The 23,539-nt window shown below is 32.0% G+C and overlaps 1 protein-coding gene across 4 annotated transcripts; it reads right to left on the reverse strand.

The window, feature by feature from the left end:
- Positions 1–375: 375 nt before the first annotated feature.
- Positions 376–20,488, reverse strand: LOC139500050 (GDP-fucose transporter 1-like). Of its 4 annotated transcripts, none has more exons than XR_011658294.1 (3): positions 20,376–20,488; positions 2,930–6,765; positions 376–1,162 (listed from the first exon to the last, which is right to left on the reverse strand). XR_011658294.1 is itself a non-coding variant. In XM_071288760.1 (3 exons), the coding sequence occupies exon 3, from the start codon at positions 6,709–6,711 to the stop codon at positions 5,704–5,706; it is 1,008 nt and encodes a 335-aa protein (XP_071144861.1). In that variant the 5' UTR covers positions 6,712–6,765; positions 18,326–18,540; positions 20,376–20,459; the 3' UTR covers positions 5,566–5,703. The 4 variants fall into 4 exon arrangements, 3 of the variants coding, with proteins under 3 accessions (XP_071144861.1, XP_071144860.1, XP_071144862.1); XM_071288760.1 differs by lacking the exon at positions 376–1,162 and adding an exon at positions 18,326–18,540 and having other exon boundaries at positions 5,566–6,765; positions 20,376–20,459; XM_071288759.1 differs by lacking the exon at positions 376–1,162 and having other exon boundaries at positions 5,566–6,765; positions 20,376–20,474.
- Positions 20,489–23,539: the final 3,051 nt, after the last annotated feature.

Here is a 23,539-nt window from a genome sequence, read left to right on the forward strand (position 1 = left end):
ATGAAGGAAAATCTTGTGCATTTTTGTTTTTGTTTGAAAAGTTGACATCTTCAACAGGTCTTGTTTGATTTTTTTTACATTGTCATTTTGGGGCCATTTATAGCTGACTATGCAATATAAGCTTTGCTCATTGATGATGGCCATTTGGTGACCTATTTTTGTTAACTTCTGTGTCATTTGGTCTCTTGTGGAGAGTTGTCTCATTGGCAATCGTACCACATCTTCTTTTTTATAATAATAGATAAAAACAAATCAAATCAATTGAATAAATCATAATTTAGCAGGATTTACAGTATTTTTTAATCGTCATCCCTTTATATTTTCTTGATACAACATTTGCATGAAGAAAGAATCAAGTTTTACCAAACAATGTAAATATTTGTGAATACTTAAATTCTGTTTATTCTGATTTACAGCACTGAATGTCCCCTGTATTGCAAATTATTTATAACTTCTTCATGTGTCATATGCATAAATAACAAAAGTTGATTTGTTTGGAATATGTAATTGTGGCTTATTGTAACATACAAACAAATAAAACTCTATAGTAACAAAAAATAGAAAAAATAAATATTTACTCATCATAAAATAATTAATATAGGACATAATTAACAAGTACATTCTTCATACTTTCATACATTGTCATAACATGGTTATACAGAGGATCTTTTATTTGGTGGAACAGAACTTCAAATTTAAATTCTTAAGAAATTACAATACAAATTTATAATGTAAGCTATGTATAAACACAAAAATGCCTTTAGTTGGTTTTCTAAGATCACATAGGCTATAAGGCCATAATCCTTGACACATATGATAAACAAATTTGTTAAAAATTGAAAATGTTCACTTAAAACCCTCTTTACCATCAAACCATGGGTGAGTAAGGTGTTCGAGTTTACTTTAACTATCACTTTTCATTTCATTTCTTATTTTTCTATCAAAATTACAAAAGTCACCTGACTTGGCATACACTAAAGCTTATATGAAATCTTTATTCCTGCTTATGCCCTTTCAGCTCCTGCTTTTGGTATATTTTGGTGATTTGACTAACCTGGGTGACTGTTGGTGCTCCAACTTTATGATATAATTAAACTAGCAATATATATAATACTTTAAAATTCTGGAATGTGAAGATCTGTAGAAATAAAATTAAAGATAACTAGAGGCTCTAAAGAGCCTGTGTCGCTCACCTTGGTCTATGTGAATATTAAACAATGAACACAGATGGATTCATGACAAAATTGTGTTTTGGTGATGGTGATGTGTTTGTAGATCTTACTTTACTAAACATTCTTGCTTCTTACAATTATCTCTATCTATAACAGTACTTTCTGTGGAAAATGTTATTGAAAATCTTCAAATTTTAATAAATTGTTAAAAAATGACTATGAAGGGCAATAACTCCTAAGGGGGTCAATAGACTATTTTGGTCATACTGACTTATTTTTAGTTCTTACTTTGCTGTACATTATTGCTGTTTACAGTTTATATCTATCTATAATAATATTCAAGATAATAACAAAAAAACAGCAAAATTTCCTCAAAATTACCAATTCAGGGGCAGCAACCTAACAACAGGTTGTCAGATTCATCTGAAAATTCCAGGGCAGATAGATCGTGACCTGATCAACAATTTTACTTCCTGTCAGATTTGCTCTTAATGCTTTGGTTTTTGAGTTATAAGCCAAAAACTGCATTTTACCCCCATGTTCTATTTTTAGCCATGGCGGCCATCTTGGTTTTGTTGGCCGAGTTAACGGACACATTTTTTAAACTAGATACCCCAATGATGATTATGGCTAAGTTTGGTTTAATTTGGCCCAGTAGTTTCAGAGAAGAAGATTTTTCTAAAAGATGACTAAGATTTACAAAAAATGGTTAAAAATTGACTATAAAGGGCAATAACTCCTAAAGTGGTCAACTGACCATTTTGGTCATGTTGACTTATTTGTAGATCTTACTTTGCTGAACATTATTGCTGTTTACAGTTTATCTCTATCTATAATAATATTCAAGGTAATAACCAAAAACAGCAAAATTTCCTTAAAATTACCATTTCAGGGGCAGCAACCCAACAACGGAATGTCCGATTCATCTGAAAATTTCAGGGCAGATAGATCTTGACCTGATGAACAATTTTACTGCGTCAGATTTGCTCTAAATGCTTTGGTTTTTGAGTTATAAGCCAAAAACTGCATTTTACCCCTATGTTCTATTTTTAGCCATGGCGGCCATCTTGGTTGGTTGGCCGGGTCACCGGACATATTTTTTAAACTAAATACCCCAATGATGATTATGGCTAAGTTTGGTTAAATTTGGCCAAGTAGTTTCAGAGGAGAAGATTTTTCTGAAAGATTACTAAGATTTACAAAAAATGGTTAAAAATTGACTATAAAGGGCAATAACTCCTAAAGTGGTCAACTGACCATTTTGGTCATGTTGACTTATTTTTAGATCTTATTTTGCTGAACATTATTGCTGTTTACAGTTTATCTCTATCTATAATAATATTCAAGGTAATAACCAAAAACAGCAAAATTTCCTTAAAATTACCATTTCAGGGGCAGCAACCCAACAACAGAATGTCCTATTCATCTGAAAATTTCAGGGCAGATAGATCTTGACCTGATGAACAATTTATCACGGGCAGATTGCTCTAAATGCTTTGGTTTTTGAGTTATAAGCCAAAAACTGCATTTTACCCCTATGTTCTATTTTTAGCCATGGCGGCCATCTTGGTTGGTTGGCCGGGTCACCGGAAACATTTTTTAAACTAGATACCCCAATGATGATTCTGGCCAAGTTTGGTTAAATTTGGCTCAGTAGTTTCAGAGGAGAAGATTTTTGTAAAAGTTAATGCAGGACGACGACGACGCCGGACGCCAAGTGATGAGAAAAGCTCACTTGGCCTTTCGGCCAGGTGAGCTAAAAATGGAAATAATTTGGAAAATACAGGAGGGTAGGAATGCCCTTTACCGTCGGTCGTCAAACGGTCATTTTCGACTACTTTTTGCTTCAAATCGGTTAAAATTTTACCAAACTTCGTCAAATTATCGTTTCTGTTACTTTATCTTATAAAAAAGTGTACATTTTGTTGTCATGCACCAAAAATTACCATTAACATCATTTGGCAAGAATTTTTACCGTTATTCGTCATGATAGATTTGTTCAAATGAGGATTACAAACATGTCAAATAGTATTTTTTCAATTATTTTTTTTTACATAAATCTATATATCATGCATATCTAACATTGATTTAATGCACCACTGTATTTCCACATAATATACTAGCTTTTTCATCTACATTGTACATCACACAAAATTCAGCAAGAAGCAATGATATCACAATTTAATGTTCTTTTATCAGTGATGTTGAATTTTGTAACTTTGAGATGAAGAACAGAATAGAAAGCAGTTGCTTTCATTTAGTTCATTATGTAGTTTCACTAGTCATACTATAGCTAGTGCATAAAGAATTTTTTGGACAATTACATTTATCAAAATGATTGTCATAATTTTAAATACTGTAAATTCAGAAATTTGCAATATTCATAGGCGGATCCAGGGGGGGGGGCCTGGGCCCCCCCTTTCGTGGGAAAAATTTGGTTGATTATATAGGGAATCATTGAAGCATGACTGGAGCAGGCCCCCCTTAGGAAAAGTTCTGGATCCGCCACTGATATTAAATCATAGCAAAAATTATATCAAGATGATTGCATTTTACATTTTGATAACAATGTTGGTATGCTGCATTTCCTGAAATCTCCAAATTGAATTATTGAACTCACATTTGTATTCATTGTTGATGAACAAAAGTAAAAAAAATAATATTAGCTATTATTTTTAACATTTCGAGAAAACGGTTGCAATAACATTTGAGTTTTCAAATAAAGGAAAACTTGATATGTACATGTAGCATTTGAACATGTTGAAATACCCCAAACTTTTTGTGGTGTATAAAAGACAATACACAATATTTTATACCACAAACTTCTTTACATTAAATGGTTATGACATGATCATAAAATACTGATAATAAAACTGACAATTGTATAACTAAATGTTAATCAGGGGAGTAATAGAAAATTACATATAAAATAAAAATGATTATCAATACTTGTAAATTCTTGTAATAATCAATGTTCATGTACAAACATCATGAACATGTAAACAAATTACATGTACCTAAAATTAAGACAGATTATTTTGATAAGAGACAGCTGTAATTTGTATATGTTGCTCAACAGTGTGCACATACATGTACCTCAGAAATAGACTAAATGCAATTCAATAAAATTAAAACAAGTGTTTCTTTCTTGTACCTATGTATCTTCAACACATACACATGACATACTGAATGTTGATAATTGTGGTTATTTCACTGTGATAGATCTCTCTTTTCAAGGTCATAATTAAAAGTGCTCTGATCAGCCTCAATTAGGGAGCTACCATTTGATTTTTATGGGGGGGGGGGGAGGGGCTAGGATGAAATTTGAAAAAATAGGCAGGACAGGAGTTTTGAGTAAAAAAAAAGGCAGGATGAGACACTTGCAAAAAAAAAAGTCAGGATGACAATTTAGGTAAAAAAAAGTCAGGATAAACTAAAAAAAAAAGGCAGGACAGAGATTACAGCTAAAAAAAAATGCAGGACAAAATTTTTCATCCTAGCCCCCCCATAAAAATCAAATGGTATCTCCCTTACAAGCAAAATTAACACCTTTTGGTCATTAAACTTTACTCATCAGTAGTTGGAGTACAACATTTAACATGTTTAAGCTAGAAACACCAAATGAAGTATTTTGAGTAGTTGATATACTAGTTTGAGTACAATTTATTCACTATGCATTTTCAAGACTGCAATCATGGCTCAACACCAAAGAGTTATATTTTAAATTGTGTGAACTCTAGTATTTTCTTCTCAAAATATAACATTAACATGGTTTAGAAAGACAAAATATTATATAAAGACTAGATGTTCTGAATGCCCTTCTTCAACATGCTCAAAACAGTTTTAAAAACCTGAAATAAGGTACACTAAAAATTGCTAATACCATGAATACTGACACTTTTGTTTGAACATCGGCTGATCAGTGAATGAATTAAACTTTACCAGATTTTATGGTTAACAAAAAGTTATATTGATGTGATTACATACATGACATATTGGTCGAAGTAACCTAGACCTTAAGATTCCAAAATTAAATGCATCATACATGTATATCATGTATATCAATGTATATAGAAGTTGAACATGTCAATTTGCATGTTGTAGAACCAAAATTACGAAAGATTTTCCCAAATTAAGCTACAATAATTGTCATGATTGTAAGGCAAACCAACCAATATTGACGAATTCTTTTTTTAATTTTCAAGCCTCTCTATATACATGATATATGACTTAGCCATCATATCATTTTCGTGATATTATTTTGTTATTGAATTTCATTATGATGATCATGTGGATTTAAAAAAGATTCAAGTTTGAGGAAATTTGCATAATTTTTCTATTCAAGAATTCACCTAAAAAAATCGCTAATGTGTAATAAGTTTTGTTCATGTTGTTACAGTATATGTAAATTTTTATTTAATAAAGAAGAAAAAAATTGTAATTTTATGGCACAAAGATTGTTTAGTTTGTCCCGGCATAAAAACATTCAGAACTACAGACAAAATTGACATAAATACTACATTATAAAAACTTAAATTATATGACTGTGTTTGTTCTCTGGCTCGATAGTCAAGTCCGGTAACTCTTGATCCATCTTCTCATTCATTCGACTGTACGTATAAAACATAACGCCAAAAATAACTAGAAAATTTCCACCCCACCAGAGCATTGTTTTCTCTTCATTAAAATACATTATAGCTAATACTGTCATCAAGACGGACTTGGCAGTGTTACTAACATGGTGAGTTATCGGTGAAGTATGTTTAATCTGCAAAACGCTCACCCAGCCTATAGATAAACTAAGAACACCAGATATCGTCATGCATATCCAAAATGACGGATGAAAAATGAATTCTGAATACAAAATCTGTTGTAACTGTCCCGTACTTAACACTAGTGGGAAAAATATAATGACGCCATTTACATTGTTGTAGTATGCTTGTTTAAAACTATCGCCTTCAACTATGGGCTGTACCCTTTTTATAAAAATTCCACCTAAAGCTGTAGCGAGACTTGCAAATATTCCATAAATTATACCCCAGACACTTAAAGTGCCGGAAGCATCTTCTTGGTCGATTCCGATGAAAAATCCACATGTTACAATTAAACAGGCTATGATTGCTTTATAAGTTATATCCTTCTTAAGGAGACATTGAGAAAATAAAATCGTAAATATTAAAGTCCATGATCGTGCTACTTGATAAAATGCGACACCTATGTGTTTTAACATCAAATTATTCATGGTCAAACTTGCAACAAATGCAAATGAGAATCTGAGGAAGTCTTTCTTTAGTAACAAATTCCATTCTATTTTAGGAATTTTTACAGGAATTTTCGTTTTTCTTGAAATAAAGCCACATAACTGTATCCCGACCACTGCTGAGAAACACTGGTACCAGGCAACAAATATGGACACGTCGTTGTCGCCAAATGATCCACTAAGAATGTGTTTGTTTACGAAAACCATTGAAATCGATACTCCCCAGTAAAGGATGATAACGGAGCAGACTTTACCAATTGACGATTTTTTCTCTACCATGATTAAGCCTCTTTAGTTACTGGAAAGGCTATCTTTAACAACTGCTATTCAAATCTGAAATGAAAAGTATATCATTAAAATAAACCATTTGAGTTATCTGTTTCATGTTTAAGTGCTTATATTTATCTTTAGCATTTTAGCAACTGTTATTCAAATCTGAAATGAAAAGAAATTTATTTGAGTTGTCTGTCATTTGTCTGTCATGTCTATTTAAAGTGTTCATTTCATGCTATTAACATGATTAACATGATTAAGACTGCAGTTCACAAAAATTTGAACAACTTATCATGCTTATGAGAAGTTGGAATCCGTTCCAAGTTATTTATACAATTTGTTAAATGTTCATCAATTATTTAGATTTATTGATGATACCTACATCTATATTTCAATAACTGAAACCAATTAATTCGTATGGAATAAATTCCCCTATGGTTTGCCATGTATTCATTGATCTGTTTGCAAATCACACAAACCTGTAGTAAAATAAAGGACAGGAAATATAAATGATATCTACATGTACCAGATATTAATTTTCATACCATAATGATGAATGAATATGTTAGGCTGTTAGTTTTCACATTTGAAGTATTTTACGCTTGTCAATTCTGGGCCTTTACTAGCTTAAAATGTTGTATGGGACTCGCTCATTGTTAAAGGGGGTATGGTGACTTACAGGTGTTAATTTTTGTGTCATTTAAAATTTGGTCTCTTGTGAAGAGTTGTCTCATTGGCAATAATACCACATCTTCTTGTTCAGTGTTTTCTATTCGGCATTTAAGCCGGGTGTGCCAACCACCTTCTTTTGAAAGCCAACCACCTTTCGATTTTAGGAGGTGGTCGGCTTTTTTTTCAAATTCCGGATTTTTTTTCGGTTCCTTACTGTTAAAATTTGAATACTAATCGCGCCTCCTTGATTTGTTTTCATTGACAAAGATGGCGTCCAATCGTCAAATTTCAATGTTCTCATTTATCAATCGGGGGAAAAAGAAACGATGATGATAAAGAAAATACCAGACCAAATAAGTTAAATAAAATTGGTAGTAATGTTGAAGTTGTGGAAATTGAACAAAAAACGACCAAACAACAGAAAAGACACTCAAGTGAAGATAAATACAAGACTTCAAATGTGAAAGAGGATTTAGTACCATATGGCCAGAATAAAAACATTACTCAGGAACAGACTTAGCAACAATATTTTACAAGGATGCATTATGAGACACCATCATTAATCCTTGTAAAATATTGTTTCTAGCATGGGGCCTAATGAAGATGAATTTGATTTTAAGGAAGCACTTAAAATCTGGGGAAATTTAAACTAGAAGCTCTAAAGAGCCTGTGTCGCTCACCTTGGTCTATGTGAATATTAAACAATGGACACAGATGGATTCATGACAAAATTGTGTTTTGGTGATGGTGATGTGTTTGTAGATCTTACTTTACTAAACATTCTTGCTGCTTACAATTATCTCTATCTATAACAGTACTTTCTGTGGAAAATATTATTGAAAATCTTCAAATTTTAAGAAAATTGTTAAAACTTGACTATGAAGGGCAATTACTCCTTAGGGGGTCAATTGACTATTTTGGTCATAGTGACTTATTTTTAGTTCTTACTTTGCTGTACATTATTGCTGTTTACAGTTTATCTCTACATGTATCTATAATAATATTCAAGATAACAAAAAAACAGCAAAATTTCCTCAAAATTACCAATTCAGGGGCAGCAACCTAACAACCCATTATCCGATTCATCTGAAAATTCCAGGGCAGATAGATCGTAACCTGATCAACAATTTTACTTCCTGTCAGATTTGCTCTTAATGCTTTGGTTTTTGAGTTATAAGCCAAAAACTGCATTTTACCCCCATGTTCTATTTTTAGCCATGGTGGCCATCTTGGTTGGTTGGCCGAGTTACCGGACACATTTTTTTAACTAGATACCCCAATGATGATTATGGCTAAGTTTGGTTAAATTTGGCTTAGTAGTTTCAGAGGAGAAGATTTTTCTAAAAGATTACTAAGATTTACGAAAAATGGTTAAAAATTGACTATAAAGGGCAATAACTCCTAAAGTGGTCAATTGACCATTTTGGTCATGTTGACTTATTTGTAGATCTTACTTTGCTGAACATTATTGCTGTTTAGAGTTTATCTCTATCTATAATAATATTCAAGATAATAACCAAAAACAGCAAAATTTCCTTAAAATTACCATTTTAGGGGCAGTAACCCAACAACGAAATGTCAGATTCCTCTAAAAATTTCAGGGCATATAGATCTTGACCTGATGAACAATATTACCCCTTGTCAGATTTGCTCTAAATGCTTTGGTTTTTGAGTTATAAGCCAAAAACTGCATTTTACCCCTATGTTCTATTTTTAGCCATGGCGGCCATCTTGGTTGGTTGGCCGGGTGAGCTAAAAAGAGACATATTTTGATAAATAATATCAAAAAGTATGGACAAAGAAACAAAGAACTGTCTGTTGTTGTTAAATCCATGCTGATGCATAAAATTGTAAATGAAAGAAGAGAAAAAAGAGATAAATTGTTGAAAAAAATCAAATCAAAGATTATTTGACAATTAATATGACTACTTCTATTTATGTTTGTTAACTCCATTAAATGTGAATAGTATACCAATCTTTATTTTTGTGACCCCCACGTGCACGTGCACCCACAGTAAATAAAACTAGAGGCTCTAAAGAGCCTGTGTCGCTCACCTTGGTCTATGTGAATATTAAAGGAAGCAGATGGATTCATGACAAAATTGTGTTTTGGTGATGGTGATGTGTTTGTACATCTTACTTTACTGAACATTCTTGCTGCTTAAAATTATCTCTATCTATAATGAACTTGGCCCATTAGTTTCAGTGGAAAATGTTAGTAAAAATTTACAAATTTTATGAAAATTGTTAAAAATTGACTATAAAGAACAATAACTCCTAAGGGGGTCAATTGACCATTTTGGTCATGTTGACTTATTTGTAAATCTTACTTTGCTGAACATTATTGTTGTTTACAGTTTATCTCTATTAATAATAATATTCAAGATAATGACCAAAAACAGCAAAATTTCCTTAAAACTAACAATCCAGGGTCAGCAACCCAACAACGGGTTGTCTGATTCATCTAAAAATTTCAGAGCAGATAAATGTTGACCTGATAAACAATTTTACTCCATGTCAGATTTGCTCTAAATGCTTTGGGTTTTGAGTTATAAGCCAAAAACTGCATTTTACCCCATGTTCTATTTTTAGCCATGGCGGCCATCTTGGTTGGATGGCCGGGTCACCAGACACATTTTTCAAACTACTTACCCAAAAGATGATTGTGGCCAAGTTTGGATTAATTTGGCCAAGTAGTTTCAGAGGAGAAGATTTTTGTAAAAGATTACTAAGATTTACGAAAAATGGTTAAAAATTGACTATAAAGGGCAATAACTCCTAAAGGGGTCAACTGACCATTTCAGTCATATTGACTTATTTGTAAATCTTACTTTGGTGAACATTATTGCTGTTTATAGTTTATCTCTATCTATCATAATATTCAAGATAATAACCAAAAAGAGCAAAATTTCCTTAAAATTACTAATTCAGGGCCAGCAACCCAACAACGGGTTGTCCGATTCATCTGAAAATTTCAGGGCAGATAGATCTTGAACTGATAAACAATTTTACCCCATGTCAGATTTGCTCTAAATGCTTTGGGTTTTGAGTTATAAGCCAAAAACTGCATTTTACCCCATGTTCTATTTTTAGCCATGGCGGCCATCTTGGTTTGATGGCCGGGTCACCGGACACATTTTTCAAACTACTAACCTAAAAGATGATTGTGGCCAAGTTTGGATTAATTTGGCCCAGTAGTTTCAGAGGAGAAGATTTTTGTAAAATATTACTAAGATTTACGAAAAATGGTTAAAAATTGACTATAAAGGGCAATAACTCCTAAAGGGGTCAACTGACCATTTCAGTCATGTTGACTTATTTGTAAATCTTACTTTGCTGAACATTATTGCTGTTTACTGTTTATCTCTATCTATAATAATATTCAAGATAATAACCAAAAAGAGCAAAATTTCCTTAAAATTACTAATTCAGGGCCAGCAACCCAACAACGGGTTGTCCGATTCATCTGAAAATTTCAGGGCAGATAGATCTTGAACTGATAAACAATTTTACCCCATGTCAGATTTGCTCTAAATGCTTTGGGTTTTGAGTTATAAGCCAAAAACTGCATTTTACCCCATGTTCTATTTTTAGCCATGGCGGCCATCTTGGTTTGATGGCCGGGTCACCGGACACATTTTTCAAACTACTAACCTAAAAGATGATTGTGGCCAAGTTTGGATTAATTTGGCCCAGTAGTTTCAGAGGAGAAGATTTTTGTAAAATATTACTAAGATTTACGAAAAATGGTTAAAAATTGACTATAAAGGGCAATAACTCCTAAAGGGGTCAACTGACCATTTCAGTCATGTTGACTTATTTGTAAATCTTACTTTGCTGAACATTATTGCTGTTTACTGTTTATCTCTATCTATAATAATATTCAAGATAATAACCAAAAAGAGCAAAATTTCCTTAAAATTACTAATTCAGGGCCAGCAACCCAACAACGGGTTGTCCGATTCATCTGAAAATTTCAGGGCAGATAGATCTTGAACTGATAAACAATTTTACCCCATGTCAGATTTGCTCTAAATGCTTTGGGTTTTGAGTTATAAGCCAAAAACTGCATTTTACCCCATGTTCTATTTTTAGCCATGGCGGCCATCTTGGTTTGATGGCTGGGTCACCGGACACATTTTTCAAACTACTAACCTAAAAGATGATTGTGGCCAAGTTTGGATTAATTTGGCCCAGTAGTTTCAGAGGAGAAGATTTTTGTAAAATATTACTAAGATTTACGAAAAATGGTTAAAAATTGACTATAAAGGGCAATAACTCCTAAAGGGGTCAACTGACCATTTCAGTCATGTTGACTTATTTGTAAATCTTACTTTGCTGAACATTATTGCTGTTTACTGTTTATCTCTATCTATAATAATATTCAAGATAATAACCAAAAACAGCAAAATTTCCTTAAAATTACCAATTCAGGGGCAGTAACCCAACAACGGGTTATCCGATTCATCTGAAAATTTCAGGGCAGATAGATCTTCACCTGTTTAACAATTCTACACCATGTCAGATTTGCTCTAAATGCTTTGGTTTTTGAGTTATAAGCCAAAAACTGCATTTTACCCCTATGTTCTATTTTTAGCCATGGCGGCCATCTTGGTTGGTTGACCGGGTCACCGGACACATTTTTTAAACTAGATACCCCAATGATGATTGTGGCCAAGTTTGGTTAAATTTGGCCCAGTAGTTTCAGAGGAGAAGATTTTTGTAAAAGTTAACGACGCCAGACGACGGACGACAGACGACGGACGACGGACGACGGACGCCAAGTGCTGAGAAAAGCTCACTTGGCCCTTTGGGCCAGGTGAGCTAAAAATGGTTAAAAATTGACTATAAAGGGCAATAACTCCTTAAGGGGTCAACTGACCATTTCAGTCATGTTGACTTATTTGTAAATCTAACTTTGCTGAACATTATTGCTGTTTACTGTTTATCTCTATCGATAATAATATTCAAGATAATAACCAAAAACGGCAAAAATTTCCTCAAAATTACCAATTCAGGGGCAGCAACCCAACAACAGGTCCGATTCATCTGAAAATTTCAGGGCAGATAGATCTTGACCCTATAAACAATTTTACCCCCATGTCAGATTTGCTCTAAATGCTTTAGTTTTTGAGTTATAAGCCAAAAACTGCATTTTACCCCTATGTTCTATTTTTAGCCGTGGTGGCCATCTTGGTTAGTTGGCCGGGTCACCGGACACATTTTTTAAACTAGATACCCCAATGATGATTGTGGCCAAGTTTGGTTTAATTTGGCCCAGTAGTTTCAGAGGAGAAGATTTTTCTAAAAGATAACTAAGATTTACGAAAAATGGTTAAAAATTGACTATAAAGGGCAATAACTCCTAAAGGGGTCAACTGACCATTTGGGTCAGGTTGACTTATTTGTAAATCTTACTTTGCTGAACATTATTGCTGTTTACAGTTTATCTCTATCTATAATAATATTCAAGATAATAACCAAAAACAGTAAAATTTCCTTAAAATTACCAATTCAGGGGCAGCAACCCAACAACGGATTGTCCGATTCATCTGAAAATTTCAGGGCAGATAGATCTTGACCTGATGAACAATTTTACACCATGTCAGATTTGCTCTAAATGCTTTGGTTTTTGAGTTATAAGCCAAAAACTGCATTTTACCCCTATGTTCTATTTTTAGCCATGGCGGCCATCTTGGTTGGTTGACCGGGTCACCAGACACATTTTTTAAACTAGATACCCCAATGATGATTGTGGCCAAGTTTGGTTAAATTTGGCCCAGTAGTTTCAGAGGAGAAGATTTTTGTAAAAGTTAACGACGCCAGACGACGACGGACGACAGACGACGGACGACAGACGACGGACGACGGACGCCGGACGCCAAGTGCTGAGAAAAGCTCACTTGGCCCTTTGGGCCAGGTGAGCTAAAAAAAACACGGTTGGACATTTAAAAAAAACCCACCCGGTTGCAAGTGATTTTTTTAAAACACCCACCTTACCTTAGTGAAAAAAGGAAAACACTGATTGTTTTATACATACATTTAAATGCATTTCAATTTGTATTTATAACAGTTTTATAATTTAATAAAGTTTACATCAATGGATGTAATAAATTTCCTCAACAAGATTTTATTTCAATATTGGAGCATATTCCAGAATGCATTTGACAATGTTTGATATTTATGGAAGAACATTACACGTATAACAGTCAGAGCTCAGACATAAATAAGTCTGAATCTGCTTTTAACTCATAGAGGTCTAAACTTGTAAGTTTTAGGATTTGTCTCCCTTTAATGTCAGACAAATTACGACTTGAATAAGTCCAATATTGTTAAACAAGAAATAATTGACCAGAATAAAAAAGTTGCAAATATCGACTCCTACAAGTCGATGAGTGATCGAAATTGGTTAACTTCAAGACCCACGCATACTTATAAGGAGGTCATGCATCTAAATCAAATAATGACAACATTGAAAGCCAATGCTTTGTCTTCTAAAGAAAAATATGAATGAGAGTCTAAAAAATCGGAGATAATGTTAATTAACCTTACAATGCAACCACCTGGAATCACACTTAATGAGGAAAAACATCTGTGTTTAGTAAGGATGTTCAATTAAATTATTAAATATAGATAGCTCAAGTCCTTGTGAACTCTCATACAGGTTTTTGCTGTCATAGGTGGTGTAGTTTGGCCACAAAGTAACATTAAGTTTTTTCACCAACATAAATAGACCTAAACAAGTCTGTCATTTTCTGACTTAGATAAGTCTAAAATTGAAACTACATTTTTATAATAAATACATGTTTCGACTTATTTAAGTCAAAAACAAAAATCGACTTGTTTATGTCTGAGCTCTGACTGTATAATCATGTATAATCATGCATTTTACAACATGCCATTCCAGAAAAAGTCAATACATGTACTAAAGATAGCCATTAGTAATCTAGCTCTGTAAAGAGGATGTTGAAGGAATGGATGCTAAAATGGTTTTTTTTAAAATTAAGCATCGCCTTTTGTTTGAGGAAGCTCTAGTTTACTGTGGATTCATTTATTTTCGTGGGTATCAATTTTAGTGGATAGAGAAAAAAGACTTTTCATGGTATACATGTACATGTACTTAAATTCGTTGATCGCTGATTACAAAAAAAATTTGATACGTAATTCCTGTATTTCTTTTTGATTTAGGAGATCATATAACCTCCTTGGTTTGATCAATAATAAAACAAAACAAAAAAAGAAGGAATTCATTGAAAAAGTTTTGAATTGTCAAAATCCTCGCTCTGTCATTCAAGGTTAAAGTGTTCATTTATAACTTCGATTACAATAATGGACAGAGATAACTAATTATTTGTTTGTTTTACAATTTAGAAGTTCTAGTCTGAATTCTATAAGGCATTCAAAACTTTATGATTGAAAGCTCATTTCCCTAATCACAATATAATAAACAGTGATATAAGAAACCAACAGATGGACAAGTTTAAAATGATATGTCCCTTCTGTTACGGAGGATATTTAATAATCAATGTTTAAAGTAATTTAAAGTCACCAATATTTCATGTATGTACTAACATTAAAATTTCAAGTGTTATTGGGTCATAACAAGTGTTATTCAGATAATAACAGTCCCAAGCCAGGAGCCTGTAATTCAGTGGTTGTCGTTTGTTTATGTGTTACATATTTGTTTTTCGTTCATTTTTTTATATAAATAAGGCTGTTAGTTTTCTCGTTTGAATTGTTTTACATGGTCTTATCGGGGCCTTTTATAGCTGACTATGCGGTATGGGCTTTGCTCATTGTTGAAGGCCGTACAGTGACCTATATTTGTTAATGTCTGTGTCATTTTGGTCTTTTGTGGATAGTTGTCTCCTTGGCAATCATACCACATCTTCTTTTTTATATTATTCAGTCATTCGTGTTACCCCCTTTAAAGTGATACACAGGGGCCCATATCAAAGATGTTTTAGGGAGGAAATATGGGAAAAAAAATGGTATGAGTGATACTGTAATACATAGTGCTAATGCAAATTATACCCCAGTCGACTGGCATATATTTGCATCCCAAAATATCTATTCTTGTGCATTGTATTTTCGACCTACTAACATATTTTCCCTTTTATATGTTTGAACATACTGTCATATAGACATGTCTAATATTTTGAGAGTTACTAGTATACTTGTGCATAAAATAATTGTATCTGAAATTTATTTTGATCTTTAAATATTTTTTTATTTGAGTATAAATTGGATCGATGGAACATTTCAATGCATTTGTTGAAAAAAAAAACTGTCTTGTGTTTTCAACCTATCTAAGAAACGGGTCAAAAGTCGGAAATAACATGTCATACAAATCTAGAATTGGTTATAATTTTATGCCAAAGTTAATATCAAAGTGTTAGAGGCAATCAAACTTATTACTTAATGAATTATATGCATGTGATATGGTTACATACATGTATGCAACTATAAGATAAAAAAAATTTATTTTGATAAATTTTTTTGACAAGTTGTACATGTTTCACATGAGACATTCACGGGAAGCCTTACATGATCTTGTCTAGGATCTTGTATACATTCATGTTTTTGTTAATGCATCGTGAAGTGCGGTTGGTGAGTATTGTCTGTCATGTTTGTAATTTCCACTGACAGACTGTTTTTATTCTGTAAATAAAAATTTATTGATATTTTATTTTTTCAGTAAAGAGCTGTATTATTAAGGATCATGCACATTTCCGTATCAAAAATAACTTTAAGTATTACAACTAACATGACTAACCACATGACAGTCATTTTTTTATTTTTTTTATTTGAGATCGATTCTTTTGGAAGGTAAAACTAGTATAAGTGAACATGGTGAAAGGGTTCAAAAACATTGAAAAATGTGATATCAAATAAAAAACATTAATACTTAATTATAACAACTTTATTAAGAAAATCTTCACCACACGTGGTATCATTTGCTATTGTTACTAAGTCAGTCAGGGGTACTACTTGTACAAGTTATTTTTATTGACTTGAAGAATTAAAAGAAAATACACACATATAGGTAAATAAATAATGTTTGAATAATCTCCCCTTGATTTTGTATTCATAGTAAATTTTTCTTACAATCCCACAAAAGTCCTCAAGTTTCGAGATGCAAAATCATGCCTTTAATGATTTTTCATAGGTTTGCTTATTTTTTTTTATCAGAGGACTTTCAATTTTTCATCTCATTAATTCAACAAAGAAACTGATTGTGCAAAGATCTTAAGAAGTTGCTAAAGGCCTTCAAAAATTGCTCCTCAGGAGCTTGTAAATGAGCAGTGTTCTGCAGATAACAGACAAATGGGATTTTCATTATCCATGAAATTACACTTAATTGATAAGTAAAGACATCTGCAATGGGCAGATAATTTAAAATTCTATTAGAGCAAAGAAATCATAAGAATTCAATAATAATAAATACCACACCCAGTATTTACCAGTGGTATTTACCGGTATTTACCGCCACAGACAATATTCCCCAAGTGGTCAATACTAGCAAATACTGGTCGATTGAAATTTTCATGGTTGTTTTTACTGTAAATGGATGTAAAAACTTGATAAAAAGTCAAATATACTTAAACCTTAATCTTTATGCAAGTGTCAGCTTATAAAATTAAGAATTTAATTGATATGTTTTATTATAACACTTATTCCTACTGATTTAAAATTTAGTTATTATGATTTATGATATTGCATTCATTGAGATATGATGAAGACTCAGGCCTAAAAAAAAAATGTTGTGTTTCCGGTCACCCGACCGACCGTCCTTCAGACCCCCTACTCAAAAGTTTTTAAAGCTGATGTGGGAAAAAAATTAATTTGTATACCTACCGACCGTTTTTTCTGAAAGAAAATAAAAAATTCTTAGTCCCTCGATCTTTTTATCGCCCCAAAAGAAAACAACGCCAATTTTAAACTCGAGGCTTATTTTTTAGAATGTACTGGAAAGTGGAATCTTCTTGGCTAATTATATATGCGGGAGCATGCGCAGTAGTTATTTTCGTTTGTCAGTGTTTGAACATGGCAACACAACGCGTCCTATTCAATGTTCAACGCGGAAAGTGTGACCATTTCGTGGAGAAAAATTTCTCTAAATTTTACAGAAAGTAACACATTTTTGGACATTAGCAATGAAATTCATCCAATGTCTAACATCGATGAAAAAAAATACACAACACAAATTTTGTGCTCGGCCACCGGCAAAAATGACTGGACCGAGATTGATGACAATAACACAACTGTTGGAACAATGCAATCTTTTGGAATTAAATTTATCAAATTTTCATGCCAGACCCTTCTTCAAAATGAACCTGATATTAATCCATCTGAAACTGGTCAGCCAATGAACGCTTTAGACATTCTGATGAAAAGCCACAGATGCTTTGCCAAAAGAAAGTGTCCTGCCAGGTACAGTGTTGAGTGGCGTGCTCATTTTCGCCATATCTTTCCATGTTTTCCACAGTTTATGTTCAGGTCTATATGTTTTTGAAGTATACTGATATTTCTATATAAAGATAACTTCAAATGCAAAATATTCTTAAGCTTGAAAACGTGTTTGTTTGAAAATAATCATCTGAAAAATTAGATTAAAGGGTGTTTGAAATTGCATGATGTTTTGTCAATGGGGGACACATATTCACCGTTTTTATACATCTATTTAAACCCAAAAAACTGCAGCTTTAAACAATATTTTTCAAATCAATTTCATTATATATGGCAATAGCAGACATTTTAAAGGTGTACAGAACTGAAATTTAGGGCATCAGTCAAAGATTTACTAAGAAATACTTCTTTGAAATCGTGTTATTCATTCAGAAAATTGGCCGAAAATTGTTATCTGTTTTTCGGTCCTTTGCGGTAAGTGCCGCAATTTTGTCGTAGTTTAAAATAAAATCATATTTGTTATAAAAATCTTAGTTACCAGCATATTTCTTCCAATTCAGCCTTCTTTTGAAGTATTTACAACTCAAAATTATAAAACGGCGAAATTGTGTCCCCGGCGAATATGCGCACCCCACTCTATATAACATATTTGTCTATCTGTAGGTTTGGGATGATGTTTGGTTCATGTTCCTATAAATGAATCTGCACCACATCTTCTCAATTTCTTTCTCTGACAATCCCAAACTTTTGGTCCTGAAATAGGGGAATTGGGTTTAAAAAGCTAAAAAAATTAAAGGTAAATAAAACTAAATGTGGTTACTTCATGTTGTACATGTGTGTTTTTATCTATCACCTGGCATTAAATACAATAAAAATAGAAATAAAAGCATTAAAAATGATTGGAACACTTTCTATATTTCATTATTTAAGTAATTGACCAGGTGGAGAGTGGTTTTTATAGTAATGACCACTCAAAATTAAAATCAACCAGTATTTGCGGTATTTACCACTGGCATGGTCAATACGGGTTTCACTAATTAGCGACAAGAAGCATCAAGAAGCAACAAGAAGCATCAAGAAGAATAATTTTAGCGACAAGAAGCACAAGAAGAATATTTAGCGAAAAGAAAACTTTTTTTTTATCAAATGTAAAGAAATATGCATTTAATTTTTTTCTAATATATGTGCAGAAATAAATTGATAAATATATATTTTTTATCATATTATTGATAGTTGAAGATATTTAACATTTGCAAGAATAAGACTGAAATGTTGACAATTTACTTTATACAAAACTTAAAACAAGTTCAATGGCTTCAGCCAGTTTGTTCATGTTGTTAGAGCAAAGGAAATACACACGCTATAAAATGGAAATAAAAGCAAAGATTTTTTAACTTTCCTTTGAAGGATTTATTGAAACAAAAACATGAAATATTATTTCCTTTCTAACAGTAAAATTCATTGTTCTTGATAGGAACAACATTAGATGTGGCTTCACCCTTACATAACACACAATGTGGAACATCAACTGAGATTAACGAGGCGCGTGTTCCTTGTTTTATTGCTACAATAACACCCAATTAACATCTTCAACTTTGTACACACGTGAGACTATACATGTACAATTACAAGCGCCAGAATATATACAGTCACTGTTAATAGTGAACACCTGTTCATATTCTCAAGATTGTCACTAATTTCTTTTAATCTTCAATCACTATGCATAAACATGATAAATATCGTTTAACATGTTTAATGAGGCAATACACAAAATAAAAGGATAAAAAATATTCACATTTTAATTTAATTTTCCTCTTGTTTGGTTTCACTTCTTTATATTTCACAATTTGTGTCTGTATTTTCTTGACAATGATGCACAAATAATGCATCATGCAAGTTAATTTTATAGTGTACAAGGAGAGTTTTAAAAAAACAAATTATAAGATAAAACATAGTATTATTCTAAAACACATGTAAATAAATGTTTCAATTTTTTCTATCAATATCAACTTTCTTATTGCAAAAATTGTTTTCTTTGGCATATTCTTTTAATATTTATTTGTAATTTTAATTAAATGAAAAATGTTTTCTTGACGCTAATTAGTGAGACAGGTCAATACTAGTATTGACTGCTTTTTTGCCAACCTTGTTCTATACTAGAATTCTATTAGCATGATAAGTATAGAAAGTCCCTGAGCACTGTGAGTGAAATTGCTTACACTATCAACTCCGTGATGAAATAAATATTTATTGGGTATTCTAATGATCTTGACTGTCTTTAAATCACTCACACGGTCGGTTGAAATGATAACGATACGTTTATCACATTAGCGACTCCCTACGCATAATTCACAGGCACTTGTATCTATCCATTAGAACACCTACTATCAACATATACTAATTCGTAAATATACATTGATAGAGGGTCTTCCAATGGATAGAAACAATTACCTGTGGCATAATTTTGTCAGTGAATCACTGACTCAGTGACTGTCATGAGACGGGAGAGTTGGCTGTGAGTAACATATTGAAAAAACACTCAAATTATGCATATGAGTTTCTCAATATGCAATGAGGGAACCACTTACATACAACTAAAACACAAAGAATCATTTCTTGCTTCTTGCTATTCAGTTATCATGATCATAATCACTAAGCGTGTTTCAACAAAATTGTCAGGGGAGATAATCTAAATATTATTAAAATATTAGTTAATGAGTCAAATGACGGAAACTTATTTCCGGATTTTGTTTTAACGGTTCAATGATTTGTATAAGTGTTGAAATGATCTGAAATGAACAAGATACATACAAGATTAAAAGTAGCAAACTTATAAATGAATTGCTCCCAATAAAAAGATTGACAACAACAACAAAAATCACTGAGCATAGAAGGTTCCTTCCATCTAACTATAAAAAAGGGGTTGTGTATGCGGGCAAGCCGTTGTGGGATTTATTATAATATACAATTCCTTGATGTTAATAAATCATTTATTAATATTAAATATTATTTTTTTAATATTAATAATTCGAATATTTGATATTAATAAATATTTTTTAATATTATTAAGTAGGTTTTATTTTCTAATATTAAAATATGATTTTTTAATATTAAAAAATGATTTTTTAATATTAAAAAATGATTTTTTAATATTAAAAAATGATTTTTTGATATTATTAAATGATTTTTTAATATTAATAAATAGGGAGTAAATTCCACAACGGCTTGCCATAGTTGTGATTTTTTTTCAATATTTAATATTTGAAAAATACCCTTTTTTTTTAGTTAGATGGAACTTCATCAATACACCTTCGTTTTCATATTTTACGGGTTTCCAAGCATCAAACAACTCTGGCATAACAATTATTTGATGGTGTTTACATGGCCCGGGCCCAATGCAACTTAGTTCAATAAAACTCAAGTTATCATCGCTCCGGCCACAATGGAGACTAATCTCACCCACTTTGACTGCGATTATAGAGCCTTCTTATCCAAGTTTCAGTCCTGTATACATACTTTTAAATTTGGCATTTTTAAACCATCACTATCATAATCTTTACATGTACATGATGCACGGTATAATCGATCTCGCACGACCTTTTCTTGTTTCAATGATTATCCCAGATACGAATGTAGAACCCTACCCATTTTATTTCTTAAATTACGTAATATATTCTCATCTGAACTAGGAAAAGATAGAAACATCTGATTTATTTTAGAATTGACCAAAGTTTTTAAAATGGCATTCTTTTCAGAGGGGATTTGATACTGTTTTTACCTTTTGAGTAAAGTGTTGTTTACATTAATATATAACACTGATCTATTATTCTATCTAAATCAACTGAAAAAAAAGTAATTTCAGGGAGCTGTAATGTACTGGAGCTCTTAAAGAGTTAAAATTAATTGATAGTAAATAATCCTGAGTAGTAACTCAATCATATAGGCCTCCAATATAAATCCATCACCACCTGGAAAACTAAACATGTTTTGTCAGCTGTTAAAGGGAGACGGATTTATATAAGTTTTTCTTGTTTCCGAATCCCTGTATTTCATATTGTATAATTATATTTTGTGCACTTTTTGAAATAAAATGTTGTTTAAACAAAAGGGCAGACATGAAAAATGTGAAACAACCAAAACGAGAAAAACTAACGGCCAAAAATATAACAAAAACAATTTACTACGAAAAAAAAAAATCAGACCTGCATGCACAGATGACAACTATTGTACTACAGACTGAAAAGAGAGTAAGCTTAGATATATCCAACCATGCATTTTGTGTTTTTCTCACGTTTCAAGTTTTGTGATATTTTCATGACATTAGACACAACATTTTAATAACATTTTAAAGATGTTTTTTGTGTTTGTTGGGGGTGTGATGATATATTTCACAACTTCCTCGCTATGCCCGCTTGGTAATTACAGTTTTAGATTTTAATGAACATAATTTAATATATCTATAACTGGTAAATCAAAAGACAGGTATTTTAGAGCCAGCTAGGTCATCAATTTAACACAGAAGTAAATCCTTAAATATTGTTTAATATGACTATACTAACATCGTGTATTTGTTTGTTTATTTTTAGACAAAACTGACTATATGTTACATTATATGTTTTTTTGATTCTCCATCCTGTACATACACATGTACTGTTTACTTATACATGTTATATTCTGGCATTGCATAAGATAACTTTCTCGGTCTGTTTTGATGTGTTCACACAGTCACTTAATCCGTTGGATGTGTTCTAGTTAAATACTTTAATTTAGTCTTGAAAAACATGACATATTTATTAGTGGTAACTGGCTTTGAACTAGCTGCCAGTAACTAACTTTTCTATACATCGCTAAAACATTTTCTAATATATTTTCTAAAATATTTGCATAATATAATTAAAATGTTGTCAAGAATATCATGATTATAAAAATTATGAAAACCAATGGCGTATAAAACATTTTGATAATCTTTTAAAAAATATTACTGTTATATGCTGGGTCTCATTAACAATTTCCGCAATTTCATTCAATTTCGCACACGATTGTTCATGTATTATAGGTTTCCATATTTATTTAAGAATTTGGTTAATTAACTTTTTTTTAAAGTACATTCTTGGAAGGAGATGTTGAATCTTATAGGAATTGAATCTTTATAATCGGAACAAGGCGAAAAAAATATGTCTTTCATGTAAAAAAATATATTTTTTCATATTTTTGGAAACAGGTGGGTGTAGGTCACAAAAACATTCGATGCCCCTTATCTGAAGTATTGAAAAACTGGACAATTAACACCCCACTTTCATTGCCACAAACCCCCTTATTTTCCTCCCACCATCATGGCTTCAGGTTACAAATGATCAGTCCCTAAGATTAACATACCACGATGTAGGATTGTATGATATGTGTATATTATTTAATCAGAAAAATGAGATCTTAAGACGAGAAAAAGTTCATAAAACAAAACCATTCAAACACGCGTAGGACGTCATATGTATAATGAAATGTAGCATGAAATTATGATTATGAAATTGGTTGGTTGGAGAAACATGCTATGAGGCCCCTCATGGGGGGGGGGGGGGGTCCTAGTAATCACATAATCACCATTTTTTTGCCAATATAATCACATAATCATTAAATATTTGCTTATCTTTAGTAATCAAATAATCATAAACTAAAAATACAGTCCTAGGTAATCAAATAATCATGAAATATTTGGCTTAATAATCAAATAATCATTAAAAAAACGGCCAAGTAA

This window comes from Mytilus edulis, chromosome 13 (genome assembly GCF_963676685.1).
Source record: "Mytilus edulis chromosome 13, xbMytEdul2.2, whole genome shotgun sequence".
In the NCBI taxonomy this organism is placed as follows: domain Eukaryota; kingdom Metazoa; phylum Mollusca; class Bivalvia; order Mytilida; family Mytilidae; genus Mytilus; species Mytilus edulis.